Here is a 14,804-nt window from a genome sequence, read left to right as displayed (position 1 = left end):
GGCAAAGGTCGAAGTCTGAAGGGGGTGGACTCAGGAGCCAGGAGTGCTAAGTGTATGTGGGATGGGGCGGGGGAGGGTCATGGAGGAGGAGCCAGGGAGGCTGGAGCTTACCTGGCTGCAGCTAGGGCTTGACGGAGGCCAGACCTGCGCAGGCAGGCTCCTTGTGGGCTGTCTTTCTGTCTGGCCTCTTCACCATCCCTGCTCTAGCCTCCCAGGGGGAGGAGCTGTCGGATGGCAGCTGCCTTGCTCTGCTGGTGGTCTTGGACCTGTCATTCCTTTCTCTTCTCAGCCCTGAAATGCCCTGAAGAATTAATCCCCCACCCAGCCCAGACGCATGACACTGCTTAGTGCCAGCCTGGGAGAGACCATGAGCACGAGGTAAGGCGGGGAGCCAGAACTGGGACCAGGCCTGCTGCCTGCCTATTTCTCCTCTGCAGGAAACTGAAGTCCAGAGCTGGGAAGTTTGGCATGGGGGCCACTAGGATCTTCTCTGAGGACATGTGGGTAACTTCCACCCTCTGCTTACCCAACAGGCACCTGTACCAGGTCTGAGGAGAGAAAGCTGGGATAGTAAAAGGAGGAAGGAGGAAGCAATCTCTGGACCTTCCACTCTCACCCCTACATCGAAGCCAGTAGCTCCTTGAAACACACCCCATAGAAATGGACACTGTATTTTATTCATGACCCATCAGTCTCCCTCCTGTCCCTACTTGAGGCGAGGGGGAGGGAAGAGGGGCTAGGAGGGGGCAGATTGCAGCTGCCCTTTGTAGACGTACTCCAGGGCGGTGGCAATGGTTCGCATGTCCAGCTCAATGCTCCGAGCCCAATTCTCCACATCCCCGATTTCCTGGGAAGAGTGAGGGGGTTGGAGTCCAGGAGTTAGGGTGTGACTCCCAGTCTAGGGAACACTTTCCATCTATCTCCTGGAAAGGGCCTTACTTGGATCCATCAACTTTTTTTTTTTTGGTACCGGGGATCGAACTCGGGTCCTTGCGCTTGCAAGGCAGGTGGTGGAACCACTGAGCTAAGTCCCCGGCCCAAGATCCATCAACTTTTAACTTTTATTATTATTATTATCTTTTTGGAGACAGGGTCTCACTATGTAGTTCAGGCTGGCCTTGAATTTACTATGTATCCCAGACTGGCCTTGAACTTGTGGCAATCCTCCTACCTCAGCCTCCCATGTGCTGGGATTACAGGCATGCACCACCACACCCGGCTTTTTTTTTTTGAGATAGGGTCTTGCTATGTTGCCCAGACTGGCCTCAAACTCTTGAGCTCAAGTGACCCTACTGCCTCAGCTTCCTGAATAGCTGGGACCACAGGTGTGTGCAACCTCAAGTTGGGCATGATCTGAGCACTTTTTTGTTGTTGTAGTGGTACTGGGGACCAAACCCAGAGCCCTGCACATGCAAGCATGTGTTCCACCACTGAGCTGTGCCCCAAACCCAGCTTTTCTTTCTTTCTTTAGCTTCTTTGACACTGGGACCATAGATGGGATATTTGGGACCATCCCTACTTCTTTCTTATCCAAAGCCCGAGAGAGCCAATGGGAGGTCAAATGAGAGCAGTGACATGTGGACTTCGGCCCACCTTGAGCGCCTGGTTGAAGTTCTCCACCATCCCGATCCACTGGCCTGTCTGTTTGGCAAACTGGGCAGCCTGGACCTGCAGGGTCTTCACTTCATGGTCCAGCTTTCTTTGGTTCATGTAAGCCTGGGCCACACTAAGATTGGAGAAGGGAGGAGATCAGCTCATCCAATGGGTGGGGCTTAGTCTCCAGGACTACATTCCCTTGTAGTAGTGGGAAGCAAGCCAGGAGTCAGGGCTGGGGAAAACATTGCAATTCTGGCCCTTTCAGGATGGGATGCAAATAACTATTAGCATACATGCAAATGAAGCCAGCTCCTTCTTCCACTCCCAGGATTCCCAGGAGTGGCAAGTTGGGAGCTGACCAGAAACACACCCTCTCTTAACCCTCAAAGGAGTTCTTGCAGCTGGGTGGGGGGAGGGGAGTTTAACCTGGGAGGAATATCCCTGAGGAAGAAACTAGGAGGGAAAAGGTGTGGCAATGTTGGGAAAATGTGGCAGCAGGGACACATCTGGCAGTGATTGGAAGCCCAGGGATCTGTGCAAGAAGTTGGAAAGGGAAATTAGGCGTTCCGTGAATCTGGGGTGGGACGGGAGAGCAAACCCCTTCCCCAGAAACCCTTGGACATGAGAGGCTGTCCCAGGAGTTTCTTCCTGGCTCTCTCCCAGTCCTGTCCTTTAGCCCACACAGATGAGCAAACACACATTCCCTCCCTTCTGCTAGTTCTCCTCAATCAAGGTGCTGGCTGTGGTTACTATTAGGACCACAGGGTTGGTGTCCTCAATCCTCCACCAATCTTTTTTGCGCTTCCCTCTCTCATAATAATTGTTCTGCCTTACTGACCCAAGAATATTTTACTCCCCACCCCAAAGCTCTAGGTCAGGCAGGAGACTCCACATCCGGTACCCCACCCATTGGAATGTGTGGGGGCTGAAGGAGGCAACGGGTGGGGGGGGTCAAGAGAGTGGGCAGGACACCTGACCATGGCCAAGATAGACTGAGCCTTTGTCTTCCTTCCTGGGGAATAAGAGGAGCTGTGGGCAGCAACACAAAACCCTTTCTAATCTGGCTTTGCGTTAGCTGCCCTCTAAGCTGAAGTGGAGTAGCCTCTAGCAAAGGAAGAAAAGAGAAGCCTGAGCCAACCTCACAAATGGTGGCACCGCAGAGTCCAGGGGGTGCCCATGTGGGCAGGGGTGGGAGTTTGAGGTTCTGAACCACAGTCTTCCTTTCTCCCAGTTTCCCTCCAGATGAGTAATGAAGATGACCTCAGCCCCTAAATGACTCCCTTGGATGACTCAGTCTCTGGATTCACAACCAAGCTGTTTTGCTCACGCTGGGGTGGAAGGCACCATAATGCCTCCCTTCTTCCAACAGCTGGACTATCGAATGGTCATCTCTGCACTCTTCTGAGTTGCACAGCAAGAGACAACATTTTTTGTTTCTTCCTAAATCTTTGGCTATTGTTGGCATTCTGATTTAGGGCTGGGTATGGGGGTGGTCTCTGGAGGCCCAGAATTGAAGAAACAGCCTGGCTCTGCCATAGCTCCTGGCACAGGTACCACCCTCACCCTCACCAGCTGTGCCATCCCTTTCCTGCCAGCTGTTCTCCTGGCTTGCCAGAGGGTGGTAAACTGTGAGGAAGAGCGTCCTCCCTCCTGCTGAAGTGACAGCTGGATGTGGAATGGTGAAGGGAGATGGGCAGATGGCATCAAGTTGTAAGTGCTGGGAACTTAAGGTGGGGAGGAGAAATTTGGCTGCTTCTCCAACCTCTCCAGCTGCTCCTTCCTCACCAAGTATTAGTGGTCAGAGCTGACTCAAGCCTCTCTCATAAAGTTACTCTGGGAGGCGGGGGTTGGACAGGGGAATGAGTGGACTGTCTCAACCCTTGGAGAGCAGCCCGAGGCTCTGACACTTTGCTGGTGCCTATCTTGGGTGGTGGGTAAGTGGGGGAGGTAATGTGTCTTCGAGAAGAGGCGCATACCCCACATTGAGGTGGTCCACCAAAGCTTCTGTCAGGCAGGTCGCAGCAGTGATAGCTTCTCGCCTCCTCTTTTCTGGGGGAAGGAGGAAAGATATCGGAGTGAAGCCTTGGTTTCTTAGGGGGTGGTACTAATGCTTTCCCACCCATTCATTATTACTCTGCTAGTTCCCAGAACATCCAGCTAAATCCAGAATGCGAGAGCTGGAAACATCCTTGCGGAACACAAGGCAACCCGCTTCACTACAGATATGAGGAAACTGGTACCCTGCAGGGGAAGAGACTTGCTCGCTCAGGGATGCCAAGGAGTCGTGGCAGCGCCCAGAATTCCTGACTCCCAGGCACTCTTTCTCCACTATCTTAGTCAAAGGATGAGCAACCCCGGACTCCCAGTATGGACTGAGGAGAGAAGCGCTCCTTCTTTTTGGTGGCCTCAGGCCTTCCAGGACAGTCTCGGAGCTGTCCAACGCCCTTCTCCCGCCAGCGGCGCTCGCTCTTCGCAGCCAGGACCGGGCTCCCAACCAACAGGCAACTCTACCCAGTGTTTAGAGGCGGGGCTAGGATGCAGCCAGGGCGGGAGTTGGGGGCGTTGCCCAGGGGGACAGAGTTGCCGAAGGTCCCTTAGGCAAGGGGACGTAATTTCCAGAAAAGCCGCCCCCTATGCCCTCTCTTCTACTCGCGCTGCCCGTTACCACGCGCCCTTCCACGGATGTGGGCAGGTACTCGAGGTCCAGGCTCCGCGCTGAAGCTAGGCCGCGGCCGGGGAGAAGGCCGACAGGACTTTACGCTCACCCTGAAGCTCCTTGCGTTCGTTCTGCTTGGCCTGGTGTTCTTTGAGCAGGCGAGACAGCATGGTGGCGTGGGGCGGGGGGTTGGGCCCTCCAGAAATCCTGCGGCTGCGGGACTGGAAGGCGCCCAGACGCCTGCGAGGCCGGGTCACGTGACCATGGCGTCACGTGAGACGGAAGACCGTCCTCTTTTAGAGTCGCGAGGTGTTTGGTTGTGCAGATCTTGGCTGGGAAGGGGGTGCAGAGGGTTGGCGCGCCGGGTGAGCTCTTTATTGGGCGCTCACTTTTTGTTGGTTGTTGGAATTAGTGTTCTTCAGTGCTCATGTTGCAGAGCCAGTTTTTAACATCTCTGTTGGCTCTGAAACCCCTGGGAGGGTTGGTGTTGCCGGAGTCTCTGTCATAGTGCTGTTGGGGTAGCAGTGGCTCCTTGAGCTCGTTTAAATTCTTTTCCTTCTCTGGCGTACCTCCTGGCAGTACTGCCGGTTCTCAGTTGATTCCAGCTCCCTTCCCCAGAAGAAAATGCTTTCCTCTTTTCCGGCACTCTCTCTTCTCACTGACTCACCAGGTCGCTCAGCTCCGGGTGATCACTGTAGGGAAGCATTTTAGGCATTGGCCTTCCATGCTTTGCTAATTTGGCGAGCTGGATGTGGTGAATGTACAATTCCATCTCTGTCCTTTTGTGGTCAGGGAATGTGAACCCAATTAGTCTTAGCAGAAACATTAAGTGCTTCTGCCAAAGTAGAAGGTAAATTATACAGTGCCTCCCTGAACTAAAGAAGAATGCGTCCGGTAGTAATCCCAACAAAAATTATAGACATCATCAACATAATTGCAATTGCTAGAGTGTCTGTTGGTGCTTTTTTTTTTTTTTTAATGGGGGTCTTGTTTTGTTAACCATGCTGCCCTCAAACTCATAATTCTCCTGCCTCAGCCTCCTGAGTAGCTGGAATTACAGGTACACACCAATGTGCTCAGCTTTTGATTTTTTGGGGGGGGGGGTTGAGACACGGTCTCACTATGTAGGTTGGCCTTGAACTCACTATGTCACTACGTAGCCTAGGCTGGCCTCAAACTCACAGGGATCCTCCTGCCTCAGCCTCTTGAGTGTTGGAATTAGCCATGCACCACCACTCCCCGCTCAAAGTCTTGCACTATCATGGTAAGTAATTATGGACAATTTGCTCACCCATTATGTATTTTAGTTTTCTTTTTAATAAAATAGGGAGATTGGGCTCAATCGTTCTCAACCCTGGCTAAACTCACTTGGGAGAGCTTTTAAAATACTTTGGGCTGGATGTGGTGGGACACGCCTGTAATACCAGCACTCAGGAGGCTGAGCAGGAAGATCTGCCTGGAGTTTGAGGCCAGCATGGGCTATACAGTGAGTTCAAGGCCGGCCTGAACTGCATAGCGAGACCCTGTCTCCAAGAAACAAAAAAATCCCAAAAAAGTTTTGATCCTAGATTGAAATAGATTCTCTGAGGGGTGGAGCCTGAACATTTTTATTTTATTCAAAAGCTGTTCAGGTGATTCTGATGTGCATCTGAGGCTGAAAATCACTGGCCTAAACAATATCTAAGATTGTTTCCCATTTTGGGATTTACGCATTTGAGGGTTCAGGGGCGTAGTTGAAAATTTTGTTTTATTTTATTATACAGGGTCTCACTATGTAGCCCAGGCTGGCCACAAACTCCAGGCCATCTTCCTGCCTCAGCCTCCCCAGTGCTGAGATCACAGGTGTGCACCACCATGCCTGGCTCATAGTGGAAACTGACTTCATTATATCTACTACCAGATACAGGAGAACTGAATACTGATTGAATTAGAATAAATTCTTTTTTGAATTTTCTGAGCAAAATTGAGAATTAATGATCGATTAGTTTACTCATCTATTTGTAAAATAGTATCCTAAATCCTGGGAGAGGTAAGTGAGAAAGGTGATCAAAAGATGAGTAAGAAGAAGCACATGAAATGGTTAAGTGGCAGTGTAAAGCAGAACATTAAGTGACAAATTTTCTTTTTCTTTCTGTTTTTTTGGTACGGGGGATCGAACTCGGGTCCTTCTGCTTGCGCAGCAGGCGGCAAAACCACTGAGCTAAATCCCTGGCCCTAAGTGACAAATTTTAAATACAGGCTGGGGTGTAGCTACATGTTAGAGTGTTTGCCTAGAAGGCCCCGAGTTTGACCCCTGATACTATGCACACACAAACACAAAAATCTAAATTGTTTGGCATGGTGGCACATGCCTGTAATGCCAGCACTTGTGAGGCTGAGTCAGGAGGATTACTATACTTTCAAGGCAAGCCCTGGCTACATAGTGAGTTCAAGGCCGACTTGGACTACATAGGAAGACCTTGTCTCAGAAGCAAAAAACTGGGCCGGAGATTTAGCTCAGTGGTTCCGGCACCTGCCTTGCAAATGCAAAGTCCTAAGTTTGATCCCTAGTACCAAAAAAAAAAAAAAAAGCAAAAAACAAAAGAAAATCCCTCAAAACTAAATAAAAATTTTGGATACTGTGTGTCTATATGCTAATATACATACTATGAACATTTTCTCAACATTTTCTAATCACTTATAATAAATAGGTCAAACACTTTAAATGATTTAATTCATTTAGTTTCTAGAACAATTTTTTTTTCTTGAGACAGGGTCTCACTGTGGTTCAGGATGGCCTTGAACTCATCGCAATCTTCCTGCCTCAGCTTCCCAAGTCCTGGGATTACAAGTGTGGGCCACAACTCCCAGCTTCTAAAACAATCTTGTGAAATATTATTGTTACCTTTAATTTTCAGATGAAGACTCTGATGTACAGAGCAGTTAGGTAATAGAGCTCATAAGTGGTAGTGCTAAGATAAAAACTGGAGCTGAGTCCAGAGCCTCCCTCAGTGTAATCCTCTGTACTACAGAAACCCTGAGAGAGACCCCAGCAGGGGACGCCAGGAAGCACTTTCTAGGGCAGCTCCCTGTCTCCTCACTGTGCCCGATAGCTAGATGGGCGTGAGTGGGGATGAACGGAAGGGAATCCTGGCAGTGGGAGCGTTTGGGAAGAGACTGTGCTGCAGAGAAGGATGATCAATAGTAGTGGGAAGAGTGAGAGCATCACCAGGCAGCTTGGCCCAGTCCTCCCCTCCTTGCTTCCAACCACAGTGAGCAAGCAGAACAGAGGCAGATTGGAAGGTGCCTGGTCTTCACTCCCAGGGCTGTGTGGCCTGGGGGAGGACAGGGATTGGCAGAGCTGCTGCAGGACGGGGACCCGAGCAAGTGAAACGGAGGTTTGGGGCTCACGAGGAGGTTGGTATTGGGGACTTCAGGGCTCAGTGTGGAATAAGAACAGGCCAACTGGAGGAGAGTGTCAGGCCCCTGCAGTGCTGCCCTCACCCCCTTGGCACACCCGCCTGACATTTTCACAATCAGTGCAGAGTCTGCCAGGAATCTGCAGACATCAGCCCTGCCTTCCTCTCCCACACACTGGTTGATCCTTTGCCCTAGAGCTGAGCAGTGTCTTATAGCTGGGAACTCTAGCAGATCTCTCCAGGGACATCTTCCATCTCTTCTTTTCCTGGGCCCTTATTGTTCACTGTCTAACCCCGGTTTCTGTTGCTTTTGAAGCTCAGCTCTACCTACTTTTGTTAGAGATGGGCACAAGTTTCATGCATATCTAGACTTGAACTCTGAGATCTCTTTTTTGCTTACCTCTCCCTACAAATGCCACCCAGATTATTTTCCCTTAGGAAGAATGAATGCAACTCCACGCTCCTTTTCTTCACTCCTTTCCGTATTCTGAGGTCTCTCTCAGAGTTAGCTTTAATGAGCAAACTGCAAGCTGGCTGGCTGGGCCAGGCCGGGAGCTGCTGAGTTGTTAGGGCTTGGGTGAGGACTGTGGGAGACATGGAGGGAGTGCAGAAGTCTTCACACACTGGGAAATCTGGCCAGGCTTCAAGAGAGGGGGCCGTTTGTGGTGTGGCCAAGTTCCAAATGTTGGCCTGAAGCCAGGGCTCAAAGAAAAGGGGCCCTCAAGACTGGCTAAATGGCACCCTGTGGGAAATGACCTCCCAATCCTCTCCTTGAGATGCAGGGGTTTCTCTTGGATCCTCAAAGACCAGAGTGGCCAAGCCACTTCCCCATGGACTCCCTTCAGTCTCATCTATCTCCCTCTCCCAGCCATTCTCACAGTTCAGGCTCTGGCTATAGCCAGAATTCAGAGGCAGGCAGAAGGATTTTAGTGCGGGAGCCCTGGGTGGGGTGAGAAAGTCTTCACACTGTGTGTGCTGGGCTTCAAGAGCCTGACCCTGGGATGCACACGCTCCAAGCCTCAGTGCCAGATGAGATGGATAGAGAAGTTAACTCTCGAGTGTGTGTTGTGGAAGTGCTTGCTTGTGTAAGCTACAGAAAACAGCTGGAAACAGTGTGATCTGGGGGATCTGAAATTAGGGATTCCAGATAGAGGGGAAGGAAGTGTAAGTGGGAGAAAGGACTGGAAAAAGCATTATGCCCACTCAGACATGGGCCAAAGTCTTTGGTGGATCTGGACATTTCACAATTTTTAATTTTTGAAAATTTTTTTGAAAGTTTGAGACTCAGAGGAAGTAGCAAAAATAGTGTATGAGAAAAAGAGAATGGAAAAAAATGGAAACAAAACCTTTGTAAATAAGGAGGCGAAGAGGTGTTAAAGGGAGGAGAAGGGAATGGGGAAAAAGAAGCAGCAAGAAATATTGTGTACAGGTAAAATTCCCTATGATAACTGTTATCATTATGTATATATAAAATTACCAATAAACTAAAAATATGCCAAAAAATAATACATGTGGTCTTTCGTGCCATTTGTTCACCTCCGTCCAAGGGTGAGGGACGTGGTATGAAACTGGGAGTACGATATCAAAATCAGGAGGCTGACATTACTATACAGTACTCTCTCTCTTTTTTATTTTTTATTTTTGGTTTTTCTGAGACAAGGTCTCACTATGTAGATCAGACTGGGCTTGAACTTGTGGTGACCCTCCTGTCTCAGCCTCCCAAGTGCTGAGATTACAGGTATGTGCCGCAATGTTTGGTAGTGGTATACAGTACTCTTTTTTTTTTTTTTTTTTTTGGTACTGGGGATCAAACTCGGGACCTTTCACTTTCAAGGCAGCACTGGAACCTCTAAGCTAAATCCCCGGCCTGTATACAGTACTCTTAACTAGATCGCAAGCCTTATTCGAGTTTTACTTTGCACTCATGTATTTGTGTGTGTGTTTACTACTATGCAATTTTTTTTGTTTTGTTTTGATTTTTGAGATAGGGTCTCACTATGTAGTTCAGGCTGGCCTTGAACTCACTATGTAGCCCAGGCTGGCCTCAAACTTGCGGTGATCCTCCTGCCTCAGCCTCCCATGTAGAAATTTAGATAATCACTGCTATAACCAAGATACGGAGCTTATTAACCATGGAGGGTCTCCCTTGTGCTATTCTTTTATCTTTGTCCCCTAACCCCATCTTGGTCTCCTGGCAACCAATATTTTGTTCTTCATCACTGGTTTTGTTGTTTTCACAATATTACATGAGTGGAATAATGCAATATCAGCTTTTAAAAATTTTCCCTTGATAATGAGGATTGAGCCCAGGACCTGGCATTTGCTAGGCAAGGACTCCTTAGCCACATCCTTAATCTGAGCATTGCTTTTTATTTTTATTTTTAGTTTTGAGACAGGGCCTCACTCTGTAGTTTATGTTGGCCTTCAACTGGTTATGTAGCCCAGGGTGACCCTAAACTTGTGATCTTCCTGCTTCAGCCTCCTGAGTGCTGGTATTACAGGTTTGCGCTACCACTCCTGGCTGAGCATTTTTTTTTTTGTTGTTGTTGTTGTATGTTTGCTTTGATTCTTTTTAAGGCAAGGTCTTGCTATGTAGTTCAGGCTGGCCTTGAACTCACTATGTAGCGGGCTATCCTCGAACTTGCGGCTATCCTCCTCCCTCAGCCTCCCAAGGGCTGGGATTATAGGCATGCACCACCATACCGGGCTTGAGCATTGGTTTTGTTTTTTTTTTTTTTTGGTACCAGGGATCAAACTTGGGACCTTGCGCTTGCAAGGCAGGTGCCAGAACCACTGAGCTAAATCCCCAGCCCCTTGAGCATTGGTTTTTAATTTAACTATTTTGTAAGCTCTTGACACAATGATACTGATATTAAGTTCTCTGGCAGATTATGACTTTTTTAATGTTAACCTTCTTCTATGCATTGCTCTAGTGTTTTCATTTCCCTCTTCATTATTACTTTCTACTCCAACTTGCTGGTCTCTGCTCTCCCTTAGGGAAAATCTACTTGTCTATATTTACTAGGCTGGTCTAATGCTCTTGTGTGTTCCCTTCACTCCCACTATTTTTAGCCAGGCTAATTTTGGGTGGCCAATCTCTCTTCTTTTCTGTTCCTTCTTCCTCTGGCTGGTGAGGTGACTTCTCAAATATTTGGACAGAGGAGGTCAGAAGCAGAATCTTGGCATCTGATTTCAGCCTTGGATTTATCAGCAGCCAGTGGAGGGGAGACGAGGCCAGTGGGAGCTGCAGGTGCAGATGTGAAGGCAGTGGGGGCTCTGGAGGCATTTGGATCCAGGTCCGAGGTCTGGGCTGCAAGTTAGGAGTCCTGATTCCATCTTGATTTTGCAATTCTGCATTCATATGTCAGCTCCTCCCTACTGTCTGGGACTCTGAGATAGAAAAAGATGCAAAGGGACTGCTTGGGGGTTAATGGAAGTAGTGGTGCATCCTGGTGCCAGACCTTCCGTCACACATGTATTTCCCTGTAGCACCTGCTTAGAGGTGTGCTACTGCCCTGGAGATAACGGGTGAAGTATAAAACGGAGGACCACAGCACCAAATGCATTTCAAAATAATTTAGCTGGGGCAGGACCTGTCCTAGGGGCTCCAGTTTGTTTATTTTTTTCTCCAAGAATAATAACCCTGAGCGAGGGGATGGAAAGGGGATAAAAAAGAATTACCAATTTCCCACGAGGAATGTGATCATTATGGACTGCACACATGCACTAATAAAAATAAAATTTAAAAAAGAAATATAACCCTGAACAAAGAGGTAAGAGAAACAAAGGGAGGTGGACATGGTGGCGCATGCCTGTAATCCTAGCACTAGGGAAACTGAGGCAGGAGGCTTGCCATGATTTTGAGGCCAGTCTGGGCTACAGAATGAGTTCAAGACCAGCCTGTACTACATAGTGTGACCCTGTTTCAAAAAACAACAAAACAAAAAGTGACAGATAAAGGGAATATGGGAATGTGAGGAGTTAGGGCACATCCTAGAGCTTTTAAGGTAGGAAAGGAGAGAATCATAAGAATAAGAGAACATTTGAAGGACAGAGACAATGATGTTGTGAACAATTTCAAGTGTGACAGAGAAGAAGGTGGGGGGCAAGAATTTGGGATGAGGAAGAAGTAAGATGAGAGAGAAGAGAAGGAGGGAGGGAGAGACAGAGAGATGGAGAATGGACATATACAAGAAACGGACACCATCAAGCAAGGGAAGTAGGAAAGGAAAGTGGGAGCCAGCAGCATTCCAGTTTTGTCAAATTATTCTCTATCTCTCCTAGCCTCATTTCTAGATTGGAGCTATAAATAGAGAATTGGAAAATGTCCCGTCCCTTTCCTTCTGTCCCAGGCTGGGGGGAAGGGAGAGGAAGAGGGACAGGCCATTGGGTCCCTGTGGAGATCCCTTTTCTGCGCCACCCAGCTTGGCTTGAGCCTGCCCAGGCCTCTGCCCCTGCAGTCCCCGCCTCTCCTGCTGCCTGGGAAATGCACAATCCTGCCAAGGGTCTGGAGGCTGGAGACTGGCTTCCACTGCTGCCCCTGGGGCCCAGCCTCTTTCATATTTGCCTCTCTTCAACATTCCCAATTCCCTCCTCACCAGCTTAATTTCCTCTTCCTATACTGCCTTCAGTCTTTTTCTTGTGCTCTCCTTTCATCCCAGTCCTTGGTGATTGAACCCATGCCCTTCTTCTCCATTCCTTTTCGTTCTGCACTTCCCCATCTCTCCGTTTGCTACCTCTCCATGTCTCCCTAGCTGTTCTCTCTTTCTCCTCTCTGCCTTTCCCGGTTTCCTTGATCGTGGGGGGCATCGCTGCTGTCATTGACTGGCTCTGGGGCGTGAGAAGGTGTTGGATTCCAACCACTTCAGGGGTGCTCTGTGGACCTTGGGGAGAGGACCTCAGACCCAGGTCCAGGACGCCCCCTGTCCTATCTTCTCTTTTCATCTGCGTATTTCTCTTCCCAGGTGGTCCTTAATCCTCTTTGCGCTTCTCTTACCCTCCTTTCCCTGTTCAGGCTCCTCTCTAGCTGTACTTCTCCCTTCCGCCCCTCTCCTGGGCGCCCCCCTAACCCCTTAGTTTAGGGGCTGGGGCCGTGGAGGGCGTCGTCATGCGGGAGGTCGCGGCAGTTCCCAGCGCGAGTTGGGCCGCGCATCCTTCGCGCGCGGAGTCTCCACCTGCAGCGGCGGCGGGGGCGGGACCGAGGGCGGGGCGGGAGGAGGCGCGCGGCTGGTGGAGTTGTCCTAGCGGGTGCTGGGGCGGCGGAGGGGCTGGAGAGGGAGGGTGGCGGGGCGGAAGGACGGAAGACCTCTGAGAGATCAGCTAGACCTGGGGACGCACGGACTAGCCCGGGGACGCCTAGGCTCGGCGCGCGGCAATTTCCTTTCGCTGGCGGGGAGCGCGCGCGGGATTCGTCCCATGGCCCTGACTCGGGGCTGCGATCCCTGGGGGGCTCCCGGGATTCGCTCCCTTCTTGTTGCCTTGTTCGCCGGACTGCTCTTCCCACGCGCTGTCGCCTTCAATCTGGACGTGATGGGCGCCCTGCGCAAGGAGGGTGAGCCGGGCAGCCTCTTCGGTTTCTCCGTGGCCCTGCACCGGCAGCTGCGGCCCCAGCCCCAGAGCTGGTGAGTCACCGCCCCGCCCGGAGCCCCCAGGCCCAAGCCACAGATCACCCCTCCCCCAGCTCCTCGGCTACCTGGCTACCTTATCTATCTTCCCACATCCCTACCCGGAGCCTTGCCTTCCCTGTCTTGGGTCTGCAACCTACTCTCACGCAGGTCCTGAGTTCCAGGATCTTTGGGGGGTGGTTGGGGAGCAAGGTTCTTGTCTTGGCAGGAAACCATCTCCTCTGCCTTTCTCCCCAGTTTGCGTCTTTGCCGCAGCCCCAGGTCTCTGGCTTCTCTCCTCCTGCAGAGGGCTAAGCTCCCTTGGGGAGAAGACTAACCATTCTGTCCCTGGCATGGGCAGGAAGAGACAGAGAGGACCAAGAGGGTGAGGGGCCGTGGGAGGGTCGGCGGTACATTTCGGAGGTGATTTCCTGTCTGGGCATCACCGTGGGGTAGAGTGAAGTCTGCAGGGCACTGGGAGGCCAGGAGAGAGTGGCCGCCACTTTAGTGGCTCAGGACAGCAGGAAAATTGGGAGAAGACTTGGGAGGGCCTGGGATCGGGGGCAGTGGTGGTTTGGTATATGTGCTGTCGAGTGAGCACATGGTTCCGTGACAGAGTGGCCTTAAGTAGTAGCAGCAGTGGGGGCAGCAGCAGTGAGATCCAGGAAGGGTGCTAGCTAGGCTTCTCCCTTTCTTCCTCCTGAAGAAATTTCCAACTTCAGGAATCTCAGCAGTAGAGGGAGGTGGGGAGAAGCCAGGGGCAGAGGCCAGTTCTAGTTCTCCGGAGTTCAGGACTCCTGGGTGATGGATACACTTGTGTAGGGCCTGTGGCTGGTGGGGCCTTCTGTACCTTTGACTCTGAAAAGGGAGACAAGAAGGGGAAGAAAGCTTCCTGTCCCCTCCTGCCAGGGGGCTTTTCTCTCCTCAGCCAGTGCCTAAGCCACATTAAGGGTCCATTACTGGGATCAATGCTGTCCACCGGGACTGTCTTCCTTCTACTATTGGCCTGGAGGCAGAGGGCAGGGATAAGAGCTCATTTCTCTTTGCCCACTGAATGTGGGAGCTAGCTTCAGTCTTTCTTCTTCCATTGTCCCTGTCATCTGGGAGCAGGATCTGTTGCCCCTAAAACTTGGGGTAGATAGAAAGTAACTGACTTCATTTCTGCCAGTCCCTTCCTCCCTCATCTCTGTCTCTCTCACTCCCTCTCTCCCTGCCTCCTTCCCGCCTTTGCCAGAGTTCCAGGGCTGGAGGCCTTTTTAGGACATGCTGAACTCTGAGCTATTTCCAGGCAAATTCTAGGTTATTTTTAATAGCTTGGTCCCTTGTCATTTCCCCTTGTCTCTGAAGGTGGCCCCTGATTCTGTCTCCTGCTGGGGACACTCCCAGAGGGGCCTGACTACCTAACCCAGTCTTTGCTCCGGCAGGGGGCACTCTGCCACTTGGTGGCACTGGAGTCAGGTACCTTGCTCAGTCCCTAGCATTTGAATTGCAGGTTGCTTTCCTTAGCACCCACTGATGGAGAGACCTTTCCTGTTTTCAGTTTAGCCTCTG

At 50.6% G+C, this 14,804-nt stretch overlaps 2 protein-coding genes across 9 annotated transcripts in view; one reads left to right on the top strand and one right to left on the bottom strand.

The window, feature by feature from the left end:
- Positions 1-49: 49 nt before the first annotated feature.
- Bloc1s1 (biogenesis of lysosomal organelles complex 1 subunit 1) lies at positions 50-4,541 on the bottom strand. 3 transcript variants are annotated; one of them, XM_021241548.2, is made up of 5 exons: positions 4,362-4,540; positions 3,573-3,645; positions 1,594-1,726; positions 777-847; positions 50-291 (listed from the first exon to the last, which is right to left on the bottom strand). In XM_021241548.2, exons 1-5 carry the CDS (start codon positions 4,420-4,422, stop codon positions 270-272), a joined length of 360 nt encoding a protein of 119 aa, XP_021097207.1. In that variant the 5' UTR covers positions 4,423-4,540; the 3' UTR covers positions 50-269. The 3 variants fall into 3 exon arrangements, with proteins under 3 accessions (XP_021097207.1, XP_004861433.1, XP_004861434.1); XM_004861376.4 differs by lacking the exon at positions 50-291 and adding an exon at positions 298-548 and having other exon boundaries at positions 4,362-4,541; XM_004861377.4 differs by lacking the exon at positions 50-291 and having other exon boundaries at positions 658-847.
- Positions 4,215-14,804, top strand: part of Itga7 (integrin subunit alpha 7) — a 28,774-nt gene continuing 18,184 nt past the window's right edge. For 2 of the 6 annotated variants that reach the window (XM_004861384.4, XM_021241538.2), the window contains exon 1: positions 12,887-13,271. In XM_004861384.4, coding sequence (XP_004861441.1) covers positions 13,066-13,271 — 206 coding nt within the window. In that variant the 5' untranslated portion in view covers positions 12,887-13,065. Of the gene's footprint in view, positions 4,289-12,886; positions 13,272-14,804 lie in introns of those variants that run through there. The other 4 variants (XM_021241539.1, XM_004861383.4, XM_087192119.1 and 1 more) reach the window with 4 other exon arrangements.

The sequence above is a fragment of the Heterocephalus glaber genome, unplaced genomic scaffold (assembly GCF_053883595.1).
Source record: "Heterocephalus glaber isolate CG9 unplaced genomic scaffold, H.glaber_assembly_v1.0 deba00001569, whole genome shotgun sequence".
NCBI classification, from domain to species: Eukaryota; Metazoa; Chordata; class Mammalia; order Rodentia; family Bathyergidae; genus Heterocephalus; species Heterocephalus glaber.
Note: the sequence above shows the minus strand (reverse complement) of the source record. Positions and strands in the feature narration are given on the sequence as shown.